General features: G+C 38.7%; 1 protein-coding gene and 1 pseudogene across 1 annotated transcript; one reads left to right on the top strand and one right to left on the bottom strand.

Moving 5' to 3' along the window:
• Nucleotides 1-3,899: 3,899 nt before the first annotated feature.
• On the top strand, nt 3,900-20,649 carry LOC122079859 (annotated as a pseudogene).
• Nucleotides 20,650-21,477: 828 nt separating this feature from the next.
• LOC122078396 (receptor protein kinase-like protein ZAR1) lies at nt 21,478-24,373 on the bottom strand. Its single transcript, XM_042644370.1, has 2 exons — nt 22,630-24,373; nt 21,478-22,507 (listed from the first exon to the last, which is right to left on the bottom strand). Exons 1-2 carry the CDS (start codon nt 24,092-24,094, stop codon nt 21,837-21,839), a joined length of 2,136 nt encoding a protein of 711 aa, XP_042500304.1. The 5' UTR covers nt 24,095-24,373; the 3' UTR covers nt 21,478-21,836.
• Nucleotides 24,374-27,252: the final 2,879 nt, after the last annotated feature.

Raw genomic sequence — 27,252 nt, 5'->3', positions numbered from 1 at the left:
CACCCAAAACTCATGTATACTGAAAGGAGTAACAAAGAAAGAGGATGTAGATATTGGATATTTGGATCTATGAAACAAACCATCCCCAAAAAAAAAAAAAAACCATAATCATCCAAACCAACCAATTATTCCAAACTATTTGCTTTTACAAGTTGTACTCTGTTTAGCTATTCAATTATTACAAAACAAAAATAATCCTAGACAAGAAACTAAAATGTCCCTATTGAAAAAATAAAATCAAATAATCATATTTTTTAGTCAAGTCAAGAATTTTCATTGCCATTTATACTGTGTATTATAGTCAATGCCCTCTCACATAATGTCTCAAGAGGTTGATGCTAACATTTTCTCTCATTAATCTCAGTAAACAATTCATTTTCTACCCTCTCATTGGGGCAGTTTCCACTTTGACCCATTAAAACAATAGAGTGGTGAGTGACGATAATTAGTATTAAATTAGGATATGTTAAGCCAAATGTTTAATGGATAATTGACTTCTATGCTTCCTTTTTTTAAGTGTTAATTATCAAGATAATTGACTTCTATGATAGATGCCAAGAGGCCAGAGGGGTCATCAGATTCACAAGGGGAGGTTCGGTGAAAGGGAAAGTGACAGAATGTTTTTACTGCAATTAATTCTTGTCCTATTGTGTTCATCAGATTCTTTTTCTCTTCGGTAGGTGTGGGCTGGTAGAAGCGTGTTGAAGTGCCCTCTTTGCTTTATTTCATGTTAACCAGCTAACGGACAGAGCCTCGGCCAGAGGGGGTATCAGGGCATTCAAATAAGCAGCCCTTTAAATAATAGACGGATTTTATGAAAATAAAATAAAATAAAAATAATAGAAATAAATAATGGAGGACAGCCCATACTTAACAAAGGCAAACATCATCTGTCTAGATGAAGATCCAACGTTTTGAAAAGAGGTACGATAAACGAGGCATTGATAGAGGCATGAAAAGCGAGACATTGAGAATCATTAGATCCTTGCCTGGACACGTGACGTTTACCTAAGTAGCTATGTGTAAAATCTAGACGATGGTCGCTCAGAAGAGGAGCCGTAGGCTATGATCAATTCAACCTTTAACTATGGGCAAGACCTAAGTCTCAAAACTAGGGTCCGATCTGACTCCAATTCCTTAATGGTTCTAGACATTATTTCATAATTTAATGGGCTTGAATTGATGAATTGGTTTAGTTAAGTTGCCTTCTGGAATTAGTAATGTGTGAGTCATGTTTAGTTCATGGAGGAGAAACCCGAATCAAAGGATTTTATGTACGAGCTTACATATGGACTCACTATATCCCAATATGTTTGTTGCATTAAATGAACGGAAAGAGATTGTTACCTAGTCGTGTGATTCTTAAACCAATGCATGGTTAATGAGAGTGCTTGCTGAAACACTCATATAGATGGGACTCTTGATTTCATTGTGAGTGGGATAATAATTTTAAGGACTCATTTGTCTGGGCACAAGAACGATGTGACCAAGTAGCATTCTTTTTCCCTAAATGAATTTACAAAGAAAAATAAAGTTTCAAAATACCTCATTTGGTTTTCCTTATTTTTGTCTCATAGAGTTTGAAGTTTGAACCATTGACTTCTCCGATGTTGATTTTTGTAAAGCAAATTAGTGGAAATCGTTTAGTCCCCACATTGCTTATTAAAGAGAAAAGAATATGATGATTGCGATCCAATACGATATGGCTGATACGATACCAATACTTGAAACCATGATCCCTACTTCCTTTTCCACTGCAAAACAATCGCCTTAGCAAAACCTTTGCAAAACCCTTCTGAAATGAAAATCCTAAAATGAAAATACAAATCGATCTTCAGAACTTGAGTTGCAAGACTTGATTTTTCCAAGGGAACAATTTGCAGAACCCCAAAATACCAATCGATGATAAGTTTTCTTCAAGGGAAGAAGATGAAGCTAATGGGTGAGGGCAATGGTGTAATCTCCATTCAACTAAGAGTATTTTGGGGTTTAAATTGTAATTGTACATCATGCGTCATCATTTAACAGTAGGTTACTCACAGCATGGGTGCAATTGATAGAATCTACAACATCAAAGGGATACGATTATAATTTTAACTTCACAAAAGATGGAAGTGTAATAAATGAAAAGGTCAGGGGAGGAGAAAAAACATCCTCCACAGTGAGTGCAGTGATGCAGTGAGCATCGAATGACCGAGAGGACCTCAGGGCGCATACCCAGATGCTCTTGGCCGTCCGACCCTGATTCCTAATCCTATGTTGAAAAGGCTGGGGCTGGGGCTGGGGCTGGGGCTGGGGCTGGGCTGGGGGGGGGGGGGAAATGAAAGTAGACCTAGGAAATTAGGGCATCCCTAAGTGCGTTTCGTGGTGAGGAAAGCTGATAAAGATGGTTTCACCCTGTACTCATATACAGCAAAAAGTATCTGACCTTGACCACATCGAAATGTACAAAATGAACAGACTTATTTATTTAAGAGGGGTAGGGGGTGTTTTTGTGGGTCAACTCAAGAAAAGCATTTCCATGGAGGACTAAGCAGTGACGTTTCAAATTCCTGAAAGCTCCATGGAAGCAGAGGCAAAGCAATTCACGGAAAATGAGGTGGAAAAAGAAGAAATTGACAACTCATACCGTAACATTGTCTTTTACAATAAAAGGTTAGGATTAAATTATTTATGAGAAACAGGTGGATAAGAGTAGGATAAAGAGGGGTTGGGTTCCTCTATTGGGCACAACCAGGGGCGGTATCTTAGGGTTCGTTTGATAACGTTTTAAGAAACGCGTTTCTACTATTTTTGTTCCCAGAAACAGCAGAAACGGATCAAAAAGCGTTTGATAAAACTGTTTTGTTTCACTTATTTTTAGAAATAGAAATAGAAATAGAAATTTTTACTTATTTATGATTCAAGAAACGACCCAGGCGAAACAAGTTCAACTTGTTTCGCCGTTTCTAGAAATGACTTGTAGCAATTCTTTCACTGGTTACCATCAGCTTCTAAAAACATGACTTATCAAACACCTTCAATTTCGTTTCTATTTCTAGAAACGGAAATTTATGTTTCTGCCGTTTCTTGAAACAGAAACGGCAGAAAAGTTATCAAACGGACCCTTAGATTCAATATTTTGGAGCGCTTCAAAGTGTGTGTCGGAGTGTGAGTTCAGTGACGAAGTGTTTCAAGGTATTGGATCTGCGCCGCGACTTCTTATGTGCAAAAAACAGTCAAATCTGACAAAGAGCCAATTAAACATCTAAAATTTTTACCCATGTAAGGGAAAGTGGCTTCTTAACATTGAGGATCCAAATAAAGCTTGAGATAGGATATGAACAAACTAGTTTCACTATATATACCTAATCTAGGGGAAGCTTGAGGTGTTGTTGTTTTGTTTTGTTTTGTTTTGTTTTGTTTTTTTGTTTTAGAATGATTCCATATTGATTAACTTTGAAATACATTAGATGATTTTATATACTAAGTGGATCACTTCAATTAATTGTCTTAAGGTTTTGGTTGGCCCTTCTAACATCCCATATCAATTAAGTATAGAATTTTTTATGATTTCATATACCAGTTGGATATCTTCATTTAATAGTTTACACTCTGGAAGAGTGTTGAGATGGTTAATTTAGGTTCATAGCTTATATGCATTTGTCATTCTTTACATTGAAGCTACACATGAGGGAGGGTGTTGAGATGGTTAATTTAGGTCCTATGTTCTTTTATATACTTGATAAGCTTTCTTCACCTACTACCTTCAAGTTTTGGATTGTACCCCTAAATAACCTTTTGTGGGATATTGATTGTTGAGATCGTTAATTAAGGTACTTTGTGCCTTCTTATGTGTTTGAGGAGCTCTCTTCACTCAATGCATTAAGATTTTGAACCCCCTAATTAAATAGTCTTTTATGGGTATATCATCGAACTTCTATGAGGTTGGAGCAGATACTAAGGTTGCCAAGGTAATACCTCTTTGATATGTGAAAGACGCAGGCTTTCAAATCAATAGAATAACTCTTAGCACTGGAAATATGAAAGAAGCATACCTTGGTGCAAGGGTTCAAATCCTTTGTGGTTAGTGGTGAGTGGTAGTGAAGATCCAACGGCTAGGAAGGCCCTGGCATATATTCAACCGTTGAATCCTCATTGCCTCTACTTCACTGTAGAGGATTTTTATGCTTGATGCACTGTTAAGATTGCTCCATTGTTGGATTCAGATCTTCTACAATTCTTTATTTGTGCAGTTCGGTGCAATGCTACCTTCAACACTTGATATCTGTTCACGGTAAGGATGAGCAGAGAGAATGGTAGAGAAAAATCATGATCCGATTCCTATTCTAACCCAAATGGGGAAAAAAGATCGAGAAAGCCGTAAACGAAGAGTGGTGGGTTTCGATCAGAATAGGAATCGCGTCATGATTTTTCTCTATCATTCTCTCTCCTCATCCTTGCCATCCATGTGGCATGTAATAGATGTCAAATGCTGAAACTATACCGAACTGCACCTATTAAGAATTGTGGAGGATCTGAATGACTGGATCCTCCATTGCTCGTGCATTGGATACAACCTTTTTATTGTAAGTGTGAAACAAGTGGTAAAACATTATTCCCTATATAACCATTGTATTGGAATGAGGGAAGATCCGGTGGGTTTTCTCTTCTCCCACATCATTAGTCGCTATCTATTGGGCCAAAGCTTTTCCACAATAAAGGGAAAACCAACGGTTCTTTCTCTTTGGAATCTGAGCCACTATTGCAATATTGTCTCACCATGAGATCCCTTTCTTACTTTATTCAGCCAATGCACGCATTCATAATTGGGTACCTCTTTGGAAGGTTGAAGAACTTTATCTAATCTCTAGTCTCGGTTTATGATTTTTGTCCTTCGACCTTTTCTTGGGGGATTCTTCTTCCGCTCCCATTTCTTTTTAAAGTAAAAATTGTGTGATAAGATTTTTCTGTTTTTTTAAGTGGTAAAGACGTAGGTCCCAGAGATTGTAGGGTCTTGGTGTTGGTGTCTTGTCGAGGTTGAAGGGCTTCTTGGTTTCCAACCAGAGCTTTTTTTTTTTTTTTGCTTTATTCCTTAAAAGAATGTTTTTGACTTTTCAACCCATAGATTATTAATATCAAGAAGAAGATGAATATTGGGTATTTGCACTTTTTATTTCTACTTAGTATTTTTTAAACTTAGGGATACTTTTTGGGACGTAGATTCTTTTCAACCGGGGGTGATTGAAGAGAGATCAGTCAGACACAAAATAAGAGAGAGAGTGAAACAGGAAAGATAAACTAGGAAACAAAAGTTTAGAGAGAGACATACACAAAACCTTGGTTGGTCCCTCTCCACACACCCCTCCCTTTAGTCAAGTGGTAAGAAAGGATTTAAATCTTAGGGTTTGTTTGATAACGTAATCAGAAACGTGTTTCTGTGTTTTTTTGTTCTCAGAAACAAAGAAACAGCATAAATACCGTTTGGTAAAAGTGTTCTGTTCCACTTGTTTCTTGAAACATGAATTGAAATTTATAACAACTTATGCTTCAAGAAACATGAATGACGAAACAAGTTTTACTTGTTTCGCTCGTTTCTCGAAACAAAAATGGGGCACAAAAAATCGATATTGAAGACGGAGTTTGGCATCACTACCATTTCCATCATCAACATCATTCCAGCCTTCAGATCATTAGCAATGCCTATGGGAGCGATAGCAGGGCCTTCATAATCCATTGTAGATGATGCCTTCAACGATTTCAGAAATAGGGGAACCTCAATCGGGGGTGAGAAGTCTTCAGCGATTTGAAAACAAGATGGAACAAGATGAGTGAAAGAGATGAGTCGTTCAGTGATTTGAGATAGGGGGTGAGAAGCTTCAGCGATTAAGGAGAAGGGGGAAGATAGATCGGACATCAAAATCTCTCTCTCGCTTACGAAACTCTCACACGAAGCTCTCTGCTCACTCGCTTGAAGCTCTTTTGTCTGGGTTTGATCTTAAGCCATTCTCTGTTCGGGTTTGATTCAAATCGTTGGCAGGTTTCGAGTTCGTGCACAAGATCTTGCAATACCTTCACAGGTTCAGAATATTCAAGCCCAGATCTAGTTCCAACATTAACAGCAACAAATGGCTGCGATGGCTGCTGCTTCCATCCAGAACCAGAGGCTGCAGTATCAGTCGTAGCAACAACATACCCTGAATTTCCTCGGCCCGAAAGCAATCCCGATGATGCAAGTGGGTGGTTCATTAGCAAAACCCACGAAGCTCTATAGGGGGGTAAGACAAAGGCATTGAGGGAAATGGGTTGCAGAGATTTGAATACCTAAGAACCGTACTCGGATTTGGCTAGGCACTTTCGACACCGCTGAGGATGCGGCTTTGGCCTACAATAAGGCTGCTTACAAGCTCCGAGGAGAGTTCGGGAGGCTTAACTTTCCCGATCTCCGACACCAATTAAATGTTGGAGGAGAGTTCGGCGATTACAAACCCTTGCGGTCCTCTGTTGATGCAAAGCTTCAGACGAATCATCCAGGCTCCTATTTGCAGAAGAAGAGACAGATAAACGTTTCAAGAAACAAGGTTTATCAAACACCCAAAATTCTGTTTCTGTTCTCAGAACGGAAATTTCTGTTTTTGTCATTTCTTGAAACAAAAATAATAGAAACGTTATCAAACGGGCCCTTAGTTTTCCTACTTTTCCACGAAGTCAGATTGAGAAATCACACCAATGAGAGGATGTGAGATGATTCATTGAGTAGAGGGTCCACATCTTGGAGAGAGAGAGTGTATACTAATGTGAGAGATATGAAAGAATGACCACTCCAATTTAGTGGGGATCTTTTTCAGTAAGAATTATAATGATACCGGAGGAGTGTTGTTGATTGAACCATTGATAGTTTAAGTAGAGAATGCATGACATAATATTAAACCATTGTTTTACGGAGAAAGTTTTTTTTAAATATCCACAAATCTACTGTCATTATTGTTCCCCTCTATTTATTGGAGATCTAAAATGCCCTTCACAATTCACTAATACTCATCCAAGTATAATGGCTTAGGTTTGAAAATTCAGATCAGATCAACCAATTTGGATTGATCGTGTGCAAAAACTAGGGTTTAGAGATTTTTTAGCTGATTATTATCAATTTTGGGTATGATTATTTTTTTTTTTTTGAAAAAAAGAATGCTCCTAGATCGCATGGCTCCTATGCCCAAATGCAACAAGAGGCTAAATAATGCCCCCCCCCCCGCGCATTAAACCCAAAAAACTCCACCCCTTTGTGCCCATATGTGACCTCTCATTGGTCCCATTTTGGCACAAAGGCCGTGTTTCCATGGAGTGTTCGTTTCTCCTTTTCATTTACTGTTTAAGAGCAGATGAGCAAAGTCCAGTGTAGAGAGTTGAGACTTGAGAGTCTCAAGACTCCAAAACTTACAAGAATTGAAAAACGATTCCTGGACAAGGGGAGCAGATGAATAAGAGTCTTGGTTTTCATGCTTCACTCTTTCTTGTGAATATTAGATTAGAAACATATATTATGTACTTTTTTATGGGTACTTAAAATAATATGTACTTGAGGACTTTATGAAGTCATCTAATAATTTAAAACTTCAGAATGAAGAAATAAAAGCATCTTTACCTTATAATAATAAGGATTATTTGATGAATACAACTATGAAAATTGAATCTAACATAAGGTCTTCCCCTTTAATTAAAGGCTCCTTCCGAAGTAAGTTCAATTACAGTGGAAAAATCAACAAAATACCCAAATTATTTGGGGTCTTACCCAAAGCCTTAGGCATTAGGTAAAGATGACTCAAAAATATGTATGGATACACTTCTAAGGTGTATCTCAATATCTTTAAAATTCTCAATATCTCAACATACTCCAAAGAAGACTTCTTTAGTCTTTGTATGCAAGGCACTCGAAAACCCTTTTCATCTGATATTCTCAAGATTGAAAAAAAGCCCAAAGAAGTTGTTTCCTTTAAGAGTTATTTAATATAACAAACAAAATATTTTATGAGTTGCAGAAGACAAATTCTATTAAGATCCCAAAAAAAAAAATAATAATAAATAAATAAAATGGAGAAGTAACTTCCATTTTCTTGGTATTCAAAAGGTTAGGTATTTTCTTATGATGATAGTTATTGACCTTTAGATATCCCAACTTTCTCCCACTATCATCTTAAAGCCTTTGTGAACTAAACTTGTAAAAAATGGTGATGGAAGGGAAGATCAAAGTAATGGTGAAAATTAACATTACATTTCTCCAACTATTGAATGATTTTCAAATCCTTTTACTTCAGTGGAATACAAGACAGAAAGATTTGTTGATAGATGCCATGGCTCCACAAGCCGCAAGTGGTTGAAAACTTTCCAATGCTTAATCTTTGATCATTAACTTATTTTATTTTTTTTAGGGGGGTGGGACCCAAAATCTTCCTCCCAATCTGGCGCTGAATCCTCTGACTTTGGGGACATGATCATCATCAATACAGTTGGCGCAGAGGCACCTAAAATACACTTTATAAAGTTGCATAAGCTAAAAATCGTTTATTCAGCCTATATATTTTTAGCTAGGCCCAAATCCACATACTTGGGTGACCCCTGTTTCAAAATCCATTGATACAGTCCATATCCATAAATTCAAACCAAAGCCCAAACCATTTTGAATGATTCATATCCATCTTTAGAGACAAGGATGAAGAAGAAGAGAGGGAGGAGTTCCATAACAATCACAAGCAAGGAAAGGTGTGGAAGACTCTATTTCAATCTCTAGACCAAAATGCTATAAATACCTAACCTCCTTACCATCTTTAGAAACAAGGATGAAGAAGGAATAGAGGGAGGAGTTCCATAACAAGCACAAGCAAGGAAAGGTGTGGAAGACTCTATTTCAATCTCTAGACCAAAATGCTATAAATACCTAACCTCCTTACCCCCCCTTCCTTTTCATACTTTGAGATGCACTAAGTCTTATACTAACTTAATGAGGTTGACTACATGGATCCAAATAACAAAATAAGAAGAACTGAATTCCATACAAAAGCAAAGGGAGGGGGATGTAAGAGAGATGCAGAATGCAAGAATGTAAGATGACATATGAGAGGTCAAAAATGAAAGTACATTCAGGATTATAAAATATGGTAACAAGTATCGTATGAGTCACTATTGATACCAACACAGATGCAATGTGGATTTATTATCTAATTCAAGACCAAAAAGCCATTTTTCATCAAGAAAAAAATCATCTTTTGGTCGATAGATGCTTATAGGTTGATACCACTGATAAGCTATCGATACCTACAACTAGGGGTGTCAATTCGTGGCCCGACCCTACTAAACCGACCGGGACCGACCTTTTATAGACCGGCCCAGCTCGGACCGTTTATTAAACGTGTCAGGCTTGAGCCCGGCCCGTTTATAAATGGTTGGTCTCGGTTTTGCTAATTGGACCGTCGGGCGCCTGATCGAGACCGGCCTATTGTGCACCGACTTGGCCCGACCCTTTAATGATTGTAAAATACCTATTTTACCCCCCCAAATTAAAGAATAAAAACTAAAAAGTAAAGACATGTTCACATTTTAAATAATGATTATATTTGGTATCATTTATTGATTTATTTTCATTTTTTTGGGTTTGCATGAGTGGGCCGGAATATAAGAGCACATTTTAAAGATGACCCGTTTAAAAATCAATTAAAGCCCGTTTAACATTAAACATGTCCGTAGCCCGGTTAAGGCCCGACTAAAACCCGATTAAGGTAGCCCGATTATAACCCGAGGCCGACCGACCGAATATAAAGTGTACCATGCCCTCAATAACTAAGCCCGATTAGTTAAATGGGCGGACACGGTGTAGCCTTTGAAAGTCTTCAAGACCGATTAAGCCCGATCGAAACCGGACCGGCCCAACCGATTGACACCCCTACCTACAACCCTGAGTAAACTTACTACAAAGTGTTCTTGAGGCATTGAGCTTTTTTAAGAAAAAAAAGTTCTTAAACTATACAGTTTACAAACCCTAAGGGATCAAGTTGATTACATGCAAGCTCCTTTTGCAAAGTACTAAACCGACCAAAATGGGACTGAACCGACCTTATTTCGAGCCCGGTCCGCTCCCACACGGTTCGTCTCTGTTTTCTGTCTGAGTCTTTGTGGGTCTGAGACTCTTGAGCTCGTTCTCCATTTTTCCCCATCAACTGGAGCTGCATGGAGGAAGGAAACCCAGATGAAGAAAGACATTTTATCTGCTAAAACCCTAAAGTCATGAGACGAACTCTTTAAGAATAGCTCCCCTCTGTACTCGCAATCTGCTCTCTCCTCCGAATTGCAGATCCTTCCCTATTTCTCCTGCCATCAATGTCAATTCAACTCCTTCGAAGCTCAGATTCTTTTCATCCGAAAATGATTCGTCCAAAGAAAGCCCTTCTGTTCCCGACACCAGCTTAACTCAACCAGAGAGGAAAGAAGTTCCACTCGATGTCAAAGACATCGGCAACAAAGGTAGATATTGATTCTGGAAACATGCCCGTGAATTTGGATTCCTCTACCATTGTTTTCAATTTGATCTCAGTTTCTTTTCTGTGGCGCAGAGTTCAAAGATCTGATAGAGAAGTACTTAAAAGGCGATGAAGAGGCACTCTCCTCGATCATGGAAGCCATCATGAGGAAGAGGCTAGCGGGGAAGCACAAGGAGACTGACGATGAATTGATTGAGGAGTTTTGGAACCAGCCCATTGATGATGTTAAGGATAAGGATTTCGAATCGGACTTTGAGGAGCTTTACTCTACCGATGAGGAAATTGACAATTTGTACAATGCGCGGCAATACGTGGAGAAGAAAATGATGAAGGATGAGTACTTCAACATGAATGACGGCAAATGGGATGAGATGATTAAGGAGGCTGTGGAGCATGGCCATCTCAAGGACACCAAGGAATGCGAGCAGATTCTTGAGGACATGCTCAGCTGGGATAAACTACTCCCAGGTATATATTTCAAAAAATTTCCAAATTAGAGATTCATGCTTTTCGATTTCTACTTGAAATCCATTAACCAAATCTGTTAATTTAGTCTTTCCTTTAGACATTTTTAAATCAGTTTACCCTCTGCTACTTCCATTGCTCGTATATGCCTTAAAGCCAGGCTCCTGTTATTTATCTGCCCTTTATCTTTGGACGAGCCCAGTTGACAACTGACATTCTTTTAAGTAAAATAATTTTTTTTTTGTGGGTAGAATTTTAAGTAAAATAATAAGTTCTTACCAATAAGATCACAAATAATACATTTACATGAAACTTATATCTTTATCTTTGCAAGACAAGAAATTCTACTTGACTGTCTTCCCACCCATCCCACCATTTGCTGTTTCTTTCACAGAGGCTGTTACATGAGAAACTTTAGCAGAAACCGCACGAAGGTGCTACTAACTCCTCTTGGATATCTTTCAATTTTGCTATTTAATTCTGTCCATTACTACTTTTTCCTCATTTTTTATGAATTTTTTCAACCTTGCTATAACAGTTCAAACCAGACGAACTGAACTGAGCACTTTTTCAGTTCGAAGCCTGGTTCAGTTTTAGAAACTATGCCTCTCCGTAATTGGTTTTCCTAGGAGGATGATGACCTATAATTTTAATATCTCAGGTTTACAGAAAATTTATCAAATCATAATTCTTCAGACTATTTCGGGATGGAATAGTGAATTCCATTGGAACAGTATAAATCTGGTGCTTAGTACTACTAGGTTGCTAACTCCTATGCCAGGGAGATTTACCAGCTTCCTGCTGCAGAAGCACTGTAACCAGGAGAGACATTTAAGTGACTGATAAGGTTACCTTTTCCACCAAAAGAGAATTTTAAAAGACAAACTGGCAAGACACACTACAACATCCATTAGCAGAGTCTGATTCACAATATGAGTTAATGACAGTCACCTCAAAACCCACCCAAATAAATTGATAATATTGAGCAATTATTTGATGCACCTCCAAACCCAACCAAATAAATTGATAACTCTGCCAGGGAGAGTTACTGGCTTCTTGCTGCAGAAGCACTGTAACCAAGAGAGACATGTCAGTGATTGATAAGGTTGTGAATATTCCATGCTAGGTGATGGTATTTTTTGCATGTTTTGGTAGTTGTGCAACTAGCATATGTTCCTCATTGATTTTGGCTGCCCCAGGTGGCCAAATTTTCCTATCCCCACTCCCTGATCAAGATGGGTTTGGCTTGTATTTGCACCTCGAATCCCTAGCCTCGCCATAGTTTCTAATATGCCGATGATAGTGATCAGGAATGATCAAATAAACATATAATAGATGCCTGGTCTTGTATTACCATACTCTTGGGTCACATGGTTGTGTAGGTACACCCATGCTATGCCCTGATAACATTGTTGTGTTATTCTATTTAGGTTTTAATATGAACTTTTTAGTATTGACATTTCATTTTGTATTTTGATTTTTGGGTTGAAATATTGGGACATAAATATAATTTTAGCTCCACCTCTGCTTCCTAACAAGTCAAGTCCTCGCATTGCACAGCAGCTTGTGGGCTTGAGAATGGAAGTCCTTGAATTAGAATAGCCTTTTCATTGTCTCACTGACAACTCCTCTCTGATTATAAAACATACCCCCCCCCCCTCCAAAAAAACTAAAAAAGAGGATAATAAAAGAGGATAATGAAGGGGAAAATAGAAAAAGATACTTGTATCTGAAAGATTTGTGAGCCCTTGAATTGGGGATGGATATTAGGATTTGGAAACAGAAATTTCTATATGCAGAATACTCTTTATATGTTGGTCGTGGTTCATTTAGCAACAAGTTTGTAGATGAAACCACCAACTCTAAGAACAGCTAATCAAGCTTGATATTAGAAGCAAATATTTAAACTTAAATGGGACTGGCATTGCTTTTTAATCTGAATCATGCAAAACTAAGAAGGATAGAATTACAACAATGACTATCTTTGAGGTAGTTTAGGAATGCACCAATGGTTTTATATAACGTGAACAGAAAAATGGGGATTTACGTAGACGACCCCAGTTGGCTGGGATAAGGCTTAGTTGAGTTGAATATTGCTGTATATAATTTTCTGTACTGCTTCTTATGGTAGGAGGTAAAATAGATTATATGAGTTTGGTTTTAGTGGTAGGAGGTAAAATAGGTTGTCCACTCTTGGGCAGGTTTTGTATAGCCTAATTGGGTTGGCTGATCCACTGTGGAAGGTTTTTGAAGCCTAATCAGGTTCAACATTCAGGTTAGATACATGGAGTATTTGAAATATGCCTATATTTCTATTCACTTCTTCAATTTTTTTACTTCTCATTGAATTCTCCTCGTTAACTCTTCCCATTTCCTAACCTGATCTTTTTCTTGCTTTGGGCCGTCGTCACAGATCAAGTTGGTAGATTGAGTTTGGGCCTTGGGGTCGATCAGGTTGGGCTAGCATGTATCCGTACCAAGCCTTAGTAGTTTCATCTGTGTTCACACTTCATCTAGAGTTGTCATTAAATCCAGGTTGTTTCAAAGTCCCCTAACACAAATCTTGGGCACCTGGTAATTGAAGTCATTTCATGTTGTTTTGTGAGACATTTGATGCGCATAACAGCTTTTTTGAATTTCTTTTTTGGCGAAGAATTATGTCAGATAACTGTTACTGAAAACTTTGGTAGTGCATATTCTTGGGATGTACATGTTTCTTCTACTGTAGTCTACAACTGGTCTTAAATTTGTCATGCTTTCAGATGGTATAAAGCAGAAGGTGGAGGCAAAGTTCAATGACCTTGGTGATATGTGTGAAAGAGGAGAGCTTGAACCTGAAGAAGCTTATGAGCGGTTCAAGGAGTTTGAGGATAAGATGGTTCTGGAATGTGCAAAGATGATGGAGAAAGAACAGCCTCCACAGTTTAATGAGATCACTGTGCCAGACAAGAAAAAAGACACTAATGACCCACCTGGTGATGGTCCTATACTGAGGTCAAACAAGAGTTGTTTTTGCTCCAGGTGGTGATGCATGGCATCCCCAAAACAGGAAGGTGAAACTCTCTGTCACTGTTAAAGAGCTTGGGCTTTCAAAGCATGCTTTTCGCCGGCTAAGAGAATTAGTTGGAACACGTTACGACCCTGGTAAAGATGAGCTTACAATAACCAGCGAGAGGTAAGGTTACTCGGAAGCTGTTGCCTCGTTTTTATATTTTTTGTCCTCTTTTTTTTATCTCTTGGAATAAATAACAATTTTATTAAGAAAAAAGGCTTCTCCACTACAACCAAAAATCATGCAGGACCAAAATAAAGGAAAAACGGGGCAAATACATAGATGGGTAAACGCTTAGATGTTGTGTCCCCACCTCATCCATAACCTATTTATCAACCAGGCCTAGCTCATCCTCCACAAGAGACTTTCCTCCATGGAGCTTTTCTAATGAGATGCAAAAATCTCCAACCCGCCAACCTCCCCCAGGGTGTGCACACTCAGAATTATCCAATAGCCACTTGATCACACTTTGGCGTCTTCCTTGAAAACCGAGGCAAATATGTGAAGGGGAATTCTCCTGCCCTTTTAAAGATTGCCTTCAACATGGCAGTGATAGGGTTGTTAGGATTTTTATGTGGGCTTAACTGATACCGATTGATCTATTGGGCCCAAGCAATAATAGACCCACTCTGATTAGGAAACTCCTAGCCCAATCCATTGTGGGAATGAATTAGGGTTTTAGGGATTCTACTATAAATAGAAGCTAAAAGTCCATGTAGCCGTCATTTTAACACCTTCATGGTTTTGGAAGCATGAACTCCCTCACAGGAGTAGTAGGGTGAAAGGCTACAGAAGATTTTAGTGGATGGGACTTCATTGTGTAGTTCCTTGTTACAATCTTCATGGAACTGATCCCTCAAGCATATGTGAGAGAGATTCATGATCAATACTTATGGACTTCTAAACTTACACACAGTATTCTTCTAAATCCACATGTTTGTGTGTTCTTGGTTTAGAGACTGCACCCATAGTTAATCTTTTATGATTGGTTTATGACTTTTGTATTCTAACACCAATGGGGTTATTGATTCTATGGTAAAGAATCCGCAACAATTGGTATCAGAGCCAACCCTTATGGTCTTAGAATCAAGAAAAATCAAAGAAAAACTGATTTTGTATAGAGTTTGGATCCCAAATCATGAAAATCGTAATTTTACCATCATTTAAAGGTTCTGGATTGAAAAACTTTCTTCATAGAAGTTGTAGAGGACGAGAAGACGGTCGCGGAGGTATGCCACACGTCGTTGGATTCAACCGGATGCTCCGGCACACGCCGTCGAAAATAGGCAGTTGGAGGAGAGAAAATATATATTTTTTTTTTCAAAAAAAAAAAGGGGCTGCGAGTCATCACCGGGTCAACTCGATAGGGTTTCCGAGTTAACCCGAGGATGCAGTGAGTCAAGCCTTGACCCAACTTTGTTTGACCTGGTCAAAGGTTGACCTAATCGGTTGACCATTGGCTGGGGCACTGACCATCCGACCTAAAGACCCGGATTTTGACTCGGATACCCGACCAGAAGACCGGGATTTTTGGTCCGGATGTCCGACCCGAGGGTTCAAATTTCGACTCAGGACTGCTATGTTTGAACCGGGTTAGTCCACTTGGACCGAACCGGTTGGTTTGGGCAAACCAGATTGATTTTGACCCATTTTTTCTGCAACTTCAAAGGGCTCGTACGGGCAAACAGTGAGGAATTTTTCACCCTGGTTTTTTGCGTTGAGTCCAGTTTTTCATGCTCTTCGTTTTGATATATTATGAGCCTAGTTTTGGTCAACTTTTATAATCTGTTTTGTGAAAATTAAAAGTATGTGTGTTTTGTGATTCTTATTAATATTTCTGTTAATTGTAAAAAATAAAAGGAAAACCAGCCCATATATTACTTGCATGTCAGCATGTGAATTTATTTATTAGCTAATGTTAGTCCATGCTTTTGTTTACGTATATTTTGTTCATGCTTAAACAATCCCACTTTTAAGCAAGGTTGCTAATGTTCACCCAAAAGTGACATTATCAAAGGAAAATTAAAGTTAAAGCAAGTGAAGACAAAATAGGGATTTCTCAACCTAGAGGTTGCTATCCATCCAAAGATGGTGGTATTTTTCGAAAGTTAGAAGAAGTCTCATAGTAATAGTAGAAACTTGAGTAGACCAGTGCATTTCAGACCCAAAGGTCACGAATGTAGTTTCGGTTGACGCTCTTAAAGTAATTGATAATAGATCATTATAATGTTTATTTTACTATTGGTTACATGCTTGTTCTTTTACATGTAAAATGATATTTAGTTCATGTTTAAATAACCCACGATTTTAAGCTGCCAAGTGTAGTTGTAAGTTACTGCAGTGGAATAGATGGAACTCACTAAAATGGTAAAATCTAAGATTACTGCAATAGGTTTGCAACTCAAAGGTTTTGTCTTATTTTCAAAGACATAGAAAATTGTTGGGAGGAATTAGGTAATGCTTACCCAAATGCGACATTATCAAAGATAAGCATAAATGCAAGTGTACTCTAGGCAGAGCTTAACCTAGAAGTTACTATTCATCCAAAGGTGGTGGTAATTTTCGAAGTTGAAGAGCTCTCACAGTCATTGTAGTTTTTTAGTGGACCAGTGTATTCTAGACCCAAAGGTTGAGACTGTTGTTCGGTTGACACTCTGGTTATGTTTAATGGTTGGTGATGTAATATTTGTTTTAATTTTATTGATGTTACATGCATAAATTATATATTGAATGGATTATTCTTCCTTAATTTGAACCATTAAACTGAATGTCTTTAAAAGTGGCTTGAGAATATGGAGGTCTACATATGCCTCAAAGACCTAGTTTTCTATACTAGGAAAACCAAATCAATAGTTTGGTATTATGCTTTTAAAGCAAAGTTTTTTTTTTGCCCTAAAAGGTATTAGACAGTTGATCAATGGCAATAGGGTGGATGAGTGTTTCATGGCTATGACCATAGGTTATAGGTTTATTTAGTGTGTTATTTTTGTATTCCGATTGGATCAATTCAGATTGGTTGGGTTAGATTAATATCGGTTTTGATCAATCCAATATCAAGTTCTCAAACACTACCATTGTTCTTTGAAAACATATTTATGAACATTAATTGATAAAAATGTTTGGTTTTCTTTGTTTTGGGCTTATGTGAACAAATTTATATGTATGTCACATTTAACGAATTGTGTTCTCTAATAAATGGATTAATTTATGACTGGTCGAACCAAGTGGGATGATAGAATTATGGATCTTAAGCTGATTTATGTGGCTTGACTATTGGGAGGATAAATTCGGTATACTAGGCTACTAGTGGGAGGATGTTACTAGTGGAAGGTCAGTATACTAGGTTGCTAGTGAGAGGATAAATTCAATATACTAGGTTGCTAGTGGGAGGATAAATTCAGTGTACTATAATATTGTTTTTCATGTAAAAGAATTATTTTAAGTTTTGCATTGGTTTATTATTATCATGATATTGAAAAATTATTTATGACTGAAATATATAGTAAATTCATATTCATATTATTTTGTACTTATGTGTTTTGTTTGAAACACCCTGTGATGGATAAATATGTTAGAATTAAATTAGTTGTGAGCTTCCGCACATTTTATGTTGCACAGTACATTTCTAGGAAACTATGAAAGGATTGGGTGGAATCCACCAAAGTGGCACATCCTATTCTTTTATAGTTTTTCCAAGCGCAGCAAAGTTGGTGACATTTGCCCAAAGGTGATGTCACTCAAGTTAAAGAAAATACATGTATAGAAAAGACTGTAACATAGAGGTTTCTAAGCCCATAAGTGATAAAAGTAATTGTATTTTCACAGTAAATCTGGATTTACAAGAGGACCAGTGCATTCTTAGCGCAAAGGATAGGAATATAGTTACGGTTGTGAATCTTGTGTGTTTTATCTGCTAGATGTACATTTATTGTGTAGTTTATCTACTAGATATACATATTAAATTTTTTATCCCGGTTATTTGGTGTGTATGTTTTATACCTGAGATTTTTAGGGTTACTTGATGTGGTTTTAGCTCTCAGGAACCCAAACAGGTGTTGTTGCTGATCAAAGCACAACCGAAGGGAAATAGGAACAATTTTGTTACCCTATTAAGTTTATAATGATTTTGGAGAAATTTTGTAATGATTTTGTCTTAAATCTTGTTTTCTAAATTATTTATGTACATCTATGCTTCATTTGTTTGTGTTCTCTCTAGTTGTGTAAGAAACACATTAAAACATACATTTCTGTACATATATTCATCTCAAATGTGGAAAACATGATAAGAATGAGTGAAACCCACCAAAGTGGTACATTCAGTTCAATTGTGTGTTTCCCAAGTTAAATGTGACATTTACCCAAAAGGTGATGTCACCCAAGTTTATCGACAAAGTGCTCGAGAGCCCTTTTTTTTTTTTTTTTTGACATTGGTGTAATTGAAGTTTTGATATGCTTGGTTGGTGGGAGTTTTATGATCTCATTTAACCAAATATGTCATGGTGGCGACAACCAAAGTTTAAAGACAGTAAAAGTCAAAGTTTAAAGGTTGTGCCTGCTAAGGTTTATTGGAAGTGCTTAGCCAAAGTAATTGATGATAAGTCAAGGTAATTGGAGATATTTCGTCAGGATTCGTGATGTATGGCAGTATTTAGCCAAAGTTTGTGATTTATGACAGTATTTAGCCTAAGTCCAAAGAAATAGTGGTTTACCACAGGCGGTTTGCCAAAGTTTGTGATTTATAGTGATATTTAACATAAATCCATGGTAATGGTGATTAATCACAGGCGGGTTGCCAAAGTTTGTGATTTATGGTGATATTTAACCTAAATCCATGAAAGCGGCGGTTAGCCACAGGCGGTATGCCAAAGTAAGATATTAATTCAAGAAAATGGCGGTTTGCCTAAGTATTGATTAATATCAAAATTTACTACCTGTGAGATTTTCAAGGTAGGCTGATCTTTAGATCATGAAATGTATATTTCATGTGATCACAGATATGATATCAATTCATTATATATATATATATATAGATATATATGTTTCCAGGTGATTTGGATTGATAGTTTTCTATTGTTTGTAACATTAGATAGTTATATGCCATATATTGAGGTGTATTTTCTACTATTGTTCAACGGTAGAAATTATTGATTGAATCAAAGTTTGTTTGAGTGGTGTTCAATCTTGGGATTATTTGGTCAGGTGTCAATGGAAAGACATCAGTATCAGTGTAGCCCAAGTGGAAGATTGTTAGGATTTTTATGTGGGCTTAACTGATACCGATTGATCCATTGAGCCCAAGCAGTAATAGATCCACTATGATTAGGAAACTCCTAGCCCAATCCATTGTGGGAATGAATTAGGATTTTAGGGATTCTACTATAAATAGAAGCTAAAGGTCCTTGCAGCCGTCACTTTAACACCTTCATGGTTTTGGAAGCATGAACTCCCCTCACAGAGGGCGAAAGGCTGCAGAAGATCTTAGCGGATGGGATTCTATTGTGTAGTTCCTTGTTACAATCTTCATGGAACTGATCCTCAAGCACATGGGAGAGAGGTTTGTGATCAATACTTGTGGACTTCTAAACTTACACACCGGTATTCTTCTAAATCCACATGTTTGTGTGTTCTTGGTTTAAGGACTATACCCATGGTAAATCTTTTATGATTGGTTTATGGCTTGTATTCTAACACCAATGGGGTTATTCATATGATTCTATGGTAAAGAATCCCCAACAAGGATTGGAAAATTTTAGTTGGGGCTGAATGCACCAAGACAATTACCTTAATGCCATCTAGATGCTCCCCTAATGTCTGCTGGACCTGGATTATTAACGCCTTTTTTGTTTTCTTATAATCTACAGACCTATGTGAAATTACATTTTTGTATCTATTTTAGCTGAAAACAAGACTTTGGTGGGGAGATATGAGATGAGAACAATTTTGAGCCAAGGATTTTCTGTACTATGTTCCATGTTTTTGGTGCTCCACTGAATTCCAGAATTTGACCATTTCACGGGTCTTTTATCTTGAAGTGGGTCCTACAATTTTTCTACTTTTTGTATGTATTATTTGGCTTGTATATTTTTTGTACTGCTTTGGCACCAGAAAACTGACGCATTTTCCCCCTTGTATAAGGTTTGAGCACCGGGAGGAGAATAGGAAGGATTGCCTGAGGACACTTTATGCCTTGATTGAGGATGCATATAAGGCAGATAAGCTGGTGGAGGAGAAAAGAGCTTCATATGTCAAGGCGAGACTCAGAGCCATCCCTGAGTTCATGAAGAGGTTACGTGTGAAGACCATGGAATGCATGCTTCTCATTCTGCTCTGGTGTGAAATTTTGCTCGGCATCTGTTGTGGATATGGGTATTTTACTTTGTTGCGACACATTCATGGTATACTTGTGTTTTAGATTGGCTCTCATCACCTTTCGAAAAGAAATCATAATGGAAATGTGCCTGTGGCTTGTGTTTTGGGGGAGGGGGGGGGGGGGGGCGATGCCATATTATCTTATATCCATGAAAGTTCTGTAGCATGATTATGAAATTAAAGTCATTCATTACAACATTTTTTTATCTATTTGGCATCAATAGAAATACCTTTGGCAGGGTTTGCCAAGTCCAAGCCAAGTGTTTTGGCATTAAATTTGCAATGGTGGATTGATGATGAATAGGAATCTGTCACCGCAGGCCACTGGTATCATGTTACAAGGGAAGGTGGGGTGGGTACCTGTAGTGTTGAGGCAGGGCAGTGAGAGTTACCCTTGGTTTTTCACATACCATACCTGCCCTCTGTATAGTTGAGGTCACGCCATTACACAAACATAACTTCTATGTTCTTGCTTGTATGTGTATCAAGTTTCAGAGATTTGGAGTTGCCTGATTTGCATGTTCTAGCCCTTTTGTCTGCCACGCTTCAGGGGTTCTGAAAATGTCATCACCTTATAAACTCGTATAACAATTGAGATTTATTAGAAGAATTAATACACACCAGGCATTCGGATTCCGATTACTTCCTATTCTTTTCCTTCAAATTCCTATCATTTTCTAACATTTGAAGAAGAGGGTGTTAACTCTAAAGGGTAGTCAGAAAGCGTGTGATTCTGAATTCGACTTTTCTTGCCTTGGGGTCACTCACATCAGGTTTTTAGGACTCTTCACCATTTTCAGTAAAAGTTGAATGATTAGCATTCAACCTTGCTATATCTCTACATGAGTACCCATCTGTCATTAGCAAAAAAAAAAAGAAAAAGAGTGAGGGTGCCAGGCTGCCAGCCACTGGAAACTGAAAGCTTGAGCTGGTCTGAACGTAGGCCTGAGCAATTGGAAAACAAATAGAGGGTCCTTCTAGTGGTCAACCATCTGTGATCCATTTCATACCCTTCAACCACTGCTCAAATAAATAGAAATCTCCAGTTGTTGGCCACAAACCGATTTGTCCCACCGGTAAAAATTAGCAATAAAAACCTAAATACTCTTGAAGACAAACTTGTACGAGACCAGACAACACAATCACCCATTACAAAGACAATTTTAATCAACAAATAACAAACATTATTCATGAACAGAATGGTCTGATATTTAAGTACCAAACCATAATTCATCATATCCATCTCAATGCAACCAAATTATGGAAAAGTTATTGCTGTTCCATTTTACTTTCTTATCTTCATCCAAATAATGTATCAAGTTTTCACTGAACTGCAGCCCCAAAGGTATCTCTTCAGTACTCCTCAATTCTTCTGCTCCTGACTTTCAACTTTCATGATCTCTCATGGAATTGGATTTAATGTGCCAATTGTGCTTTCTTTCTCAATCTTTAGAGGAGGTCAATTTAGCCAAAGCATCTGAGACATGTCTCATTGAAGGTCTCCTCTCAGGACAGGTCTGAACGCAGGCCAAAGCAATTTTCAGAACTCCAACCATCTCCTCTTCCCTGTCAGATTCTCCTGATAAAAAGGGGTCTAAGACATCTGATAATGGCTTCTTTTCCTCAATGCAGAGCTGTATCCACCGAACCAGATCCATTTCGGACGTGCCCATTTGGATCACTGATGATCTTCCAGAAACCAATTCCAGTAAAATCACCCCATATGAGTAAACATCCCACTTCTGTGATGGCTTCAGCATTTTCATGGCTTCAGGAGCTTGATAACAAGATCCTGAGCTTACGGATGGACTTGCACTAATCGTAATAACTTCGGATGGTGCAGTCTGTTGTTGCATCGGTTTCTCTGAAGCCATCCGATTGGATTGCAGAGTTGGTGAGCTTCCAGCTATATTGGCGAGCCGCCCAAGTCCAAAATCAGCAATGCGAGGCTCCAGATTCTGTCCGAGCAGTATATTTTTTGGTTTCAGATCACCATGAACATACTTTTTGGGGCTAAATTCATGAAGATAAGCTAGACCTTTCGCGATTCCCCTCATGATTCTGAGTCTAACAGACCACCTCAGGGGTGTAAACGATGGCATCCCAGCCTTTCCTGAAAATATTTGAGAACCCATAACATCATCAATGTGAAAAATCTTCAACAAGAAGGAAAGAACATTAGCAGCAAATCAAAATAACTAGAAATAAGTGAAAATTTGAGTTGAGTTGGCTTACCATGAATGGCAGTGGCAAGGTTGCCATTGGGTACGTAATCATAGATGAGTAGCTTCTCATCGACAGACCAGTAATAAGCTCTAAGAGTTACAATGTTGGGATGCCTGAGCTTCCCTATCGCTTCTACCTCAGTTTGAAATTCCTTAAACCTTTGAGAACCTCCTTCACCCAATCTCCTCACGGCTAACGTAATTCCATCTTCAAGCACTACTTTATACACAATGCCAATTCCACTCTTACCCAAAACAAAGGCAGATGCCTTGAGAAGCTCATCTAGATCGAATCCCACCTGCGTATCCAATGGAACAAGATCGTATTGCTCTATATTTTCTGATTGAGTCTCAGATTCATCTTTCCTAAAGCACAAACAATCCTTTCTCCCCTTTGATCCCTTCTCATCATCTTTACCTTTCCCACCATCGAACACTTTCAAGTAACAGTAAGAGAACAACAACCCAATGAGGAAAATTCCAACTACATCACTGGCTACAATCGCAATCACAGCACTCTTACTCAGTCCTCTGCTTTTTCCGCTCTTATTAGAGCCATTGTCAGGTGTTGCAGAGGGGTTATTTGGCTGGAAGGGGATCGAAGATGGAGCACCAGCAGCAGTCGTGTCTGAAGAACAGGGGTCCTTCAATGGGGGTCCACAGAGCCCTGGGTTCCCAATGAAGGCCGTAGGTCCTCTGTTCACCAGAGCACCACTCTGAGGTATCGGCCCGCTTAGATTATTGTAAGAAAGATCGATGTAAACCTTCTCCGGAAGATTCCCAAGGCTGGATGGGATTTGACTACTGAACAAATTATGAGACAGATCAACAGTTCCTTGCAAGCTTGACAGATTACCCATGTCGCTAGGAATGGAACCGCTCAATTTATTGTATGAAAGATTGAGTTTTTCCAGAGCAACCAGAGCAGCGCCAAACCCAGATGGCAAAGAACCAGAGAAATTGTTTTTGCTTAGATCGAGAGATCTTAATCTCTTGCATTGAATTAACGAAGTGGGTAACGACCCACTGAAAGAGTTCTGAGATAAATCTAAGGTCTGAAGGTAACTGAGCTTGCCAATATCGGGAGAGATAGACCCAGATAAAGCATTCCCGAAAAGAACCAAACTTTGGAGTCCCTGCGCATTAAATAAGCCTACAGGCAAGCTCCCATAGAACTTATTGTTCCTGAGATTGACATGCCGCAGCGCAGTGAGGGATTCAAGAGCAGAAGGAAGAAACCCAAGAAGCTTCTTCTTAGGTATGCTAATAGAAACAACCTTACCTTGACTGCAAGTAATCCCATTCCATGAACACGGGTTGTCATCGGACGAGTTCCAGTTATTCAATGACCTTTCTGGGTCATCACTAACGGACCGTTTGAGTGATAAAAGAGCAAAACCTTCTTCATTCAAAGAGCCCACATGAACAGACAAGTTGCAGAGAAGAAGAATCAACCATACAAGAGCCAGAACCATTACTCCAACTTCTTTGATTCGTGGAAAGAAATGACCGTTGCAGCAAATCCAAATCACAGGAGATGGGTTCTCTTACAAGGCTTACCTTACCTAAATGAGCCTTAAGAGACCTTCAAAAGGTAAAGGAAGCAGACAGAGGGAGAACAAGTAAACAGGTCCCAGGACTCTTGAAGCTTTGATAAAAATGAAGGAAAGAAGGGAAGTGTTGGAGAATGGGAAAGTGTTTCTGGTTGCAGAGCCTAGAAAAGATAGAGTATGGAAGTGTAAAGAAAGAGAAGATGAGGGAATCTCATATATTACACAATTAGCAATATCTCGTGATTGAATGATTAGCTTTGGGAATTTATCGTTATTTTTTTTTTATTGGATATTATATGTTGTCGATCACAGAGAGAAAAGAAACCTTTATTCTTCATCAATAGAGGAGGAGCCACAAAACTGTTACCAAAGAAAAAGAGAACTCACAAAAAAATTTCTAAGGCCTTGTGAATAATGACAGTTGTAAAGGTCTTTTGGTCCTCCATGGATGGGTCCAAAGAACTCCAGTCCCCATCATGCAGAGCACTAGGATGATCACAAACAGGGGTTGGTCACTTGATTACAAAGGTTCAACCAGACCAATCGGTTAAACCAGAACAACGACCAATCCTGTCTTAACAAAACAAGGGTCCAACCAAGGTTATAGATATCTGTACCTTGAACCCTGGTCCAACTCCAACTGTTTGTCGGACCATGGAGTACAGGCCTTTAGCAAGGGAGCCACGTGGGGGGAAAGACTAGGAAGAAAGTAAAAGCCTTATAATACTCTTTATCTCGCGAGAAGTTTAAAGGAAAAGCCGAGAATTGGAATAGTTCGTAAAATAAACATGTGAATGAGAGATTCCGAGAATGACAAATGGAAGTAGCCGTTTATAGAGTGGCAGTATGAACCTCCCACTTGGGTACCTTTTTGGTAATTATAGTATTGGGGTGTGTGTGGCCACTGTGACACTTTGTGTGTGGGTTATTTTTATTTTTTTGGTGAAAATTACATGATTACCCACTCTTGGGTTTTACTTTACAAAATTACCCAACTTGTGTTTCACTTAACCAAAATCTACAAAATCAAGTTTGGATTTACAAAAGTACCCATAATAGTGTTTCTCCCTCAATTATGTTTTTTTTTTTTTACCATTTTATTCCAGAGTTCAGAGTTCTGCACCCTACCTTCTCTTATCACAATGTTCACTCTAATCACCAAGGCTACGGACACACAAAGCACTGGCAGGCATCCCAGGCTAGCAGCCACGGTCATGAAGGGTCAAGGATTTAGGCGGGGGGTGGGTTCTGTTCATTGTTTCGACATTTGAAACCTGCAAATCAGTTTTCTGGTGGTGTTTTGATAGCTTTTTTTTTTCCCTGCTTTTTTTCCCCCCTTTCTGACAAGAGCTACCCTAGGAACATGCTGCACCACCTCCTTTTCTTCTCCTGCGACCGAATGGAGGTGTCGATGGAGGAAGGCAGCAAGGGAGGGATGGATGATGGATGTGGTCAGAGGTTGAACAGTTGGGACATTGGAGACTGGGCGAGGAATGATGGTAGCAGCAGGAGAGAGATAGATGCAGAGAGGGGCGGTTAGGATGTTAATGGCAGAGAGCACCAAGGGAAGGAGGGATTTGGTCAGAGGTTGAATGATGGGAGTGATGGAAGCTGGGCGAAGAATGATGACAGGGCAAAACAGAGTTCAAAAAATAAATATGAAACAGAGGAAGAACACAGAGAACAATGTCGTTTGATTTCAAGTACAGATTTGGATTCTCTCCATCGACCTCTTGTGCAACGCTTGAAATCAAACTCTTATCTGTTGAGATCACAACTTTAGGCAACCCAGTTGTCACCGGAGAGAATGGGAGTGCAACTGGATCATCCGAATCAATTGAAACGTTACTAAATCCTTCTCACCTGATTCTGAGATTACTGAGAAATGGAGGAAAATTTCTGGTGGATCATCGTTGGTAATCACCTTGAAATCTTCTCCGATTTTTGGGATTCATCAATGGAATCGTTAAGCTTGAAAATGATTGTGATTGCATAATAATCAATTTTCTTCTAGAGGCTTTGAATTGCTTGAAAATCTCTATTTGGGTATAGAATTGGTTGGTTGTTATAATTGTAGAAACGCAACCCTAAAACGATGCAGACGATAATGGAAAAACAAAACAAACAATGCACACAGATTTTACGAGGTTCGGCAAGGTTGCCTACGTCCCCGGTGAGATGAGATCCTGCTTCACTATCAATGGAGAATAGGGTTACAACGCTCTTCCTCACACCTCTCCTATTGCTTGCATTACAGAGAAAGAAACCCTCGCTACAAATATATAGCGAAAAAACCCTAATCCGGAAAGTACATAATTGCCCTCAAATAAAAAATTCAAGAGGGGGGCTGCGCCCCCTTACACCCCGTGCTATGCAGGGGGGCCTCTTGCCCCCTTACAACCCCCACGGCCCGCTAACCGACTAGCGGGACAGCCATCCTGCCTGTCTAGGTGCTGCACCAGTACTCCCTGGATTAAATTACGACGGAATACAAGACATCATACACCAACAATAATTAGGGCTCCAATCATTAACCTCCCATGAATGAGAGACGAATTCAGGGGAGTTGTGGAAGAAAAACATGATGAAATCCCCTTTTCTTTTCATGGTGATATTCGATAACCCAACTACTGTTTCTTGGCAGATAATATGGGTTTCTGAAAATATTTATATTCTGCCATTGGAGACAGATTAAGCAGGGGGTTGCTTTGCGAATTCTGATAAGTTTTCAATGCAGTATGTGTGGAGAGGGAGGTGGTTTTAGATGGGAATGTTTGGGAGTTGACCGGAAAATGAAGGTTTCTTGGTGATGGTTTCTCTATAGATGTTGAGGTTTGGGAAGAATGAGCAGGTAGTGATGCGTTGGTTCATTAATAGACGGAATCTCTTCAGTAGATTATTAGTAAAATTCATTTCAGCTTGTCTATTAGAACCGGAGAAAAAAATCGTCGGAAATGAAAAAGACGCCATTAGAGAGAGGAGAAATTTTGTAGGAAGAAGGCTAGGGAAGAAAATAGAGGGGTATAGAAGGTGAGGGTTGTGGAGGTGAAGATAATGGATAAATTGCTGGGAATGGTGGG

The sequence above is a fragment of the Macadamia integrifolia genome, chromosome 1 (genome assembly GCF_013358625.1).
Source record: "Macadamia integrifolia cultivar HAES 741 chromosome 1, SCU_Mint_v3, whole genome shotgun sequence".
Taxonomy (NCBI): Eukaryota; Viridiplantae; Streptophyta; class Magnoliopsida; order Proteales; family Proteaceae; genus Macadamia; species Macadamia integrifolia.
The sequence above is the reverse complement of the archived record's forward strand: the minus strand, read 5'-3'. Positions and strand labels throughout refer to the sequence as shown.

Coding starts and splice junctions, on each gene's coding strand:
- LOC122078396 (XM_042644370.1), bottom strand. CDS start 24,094: ATGGTTCTGGCTCTTGTATGGTTGATTCTTCTTCTCTGCAACTTGTCT. Junction 22,508..22,629: donor CCTTGCCACTGCCATTCATG/GTAAGCCAACTC, acceptor AAATATTTTCAG/GAAAGGCTGGGATGCCATCG.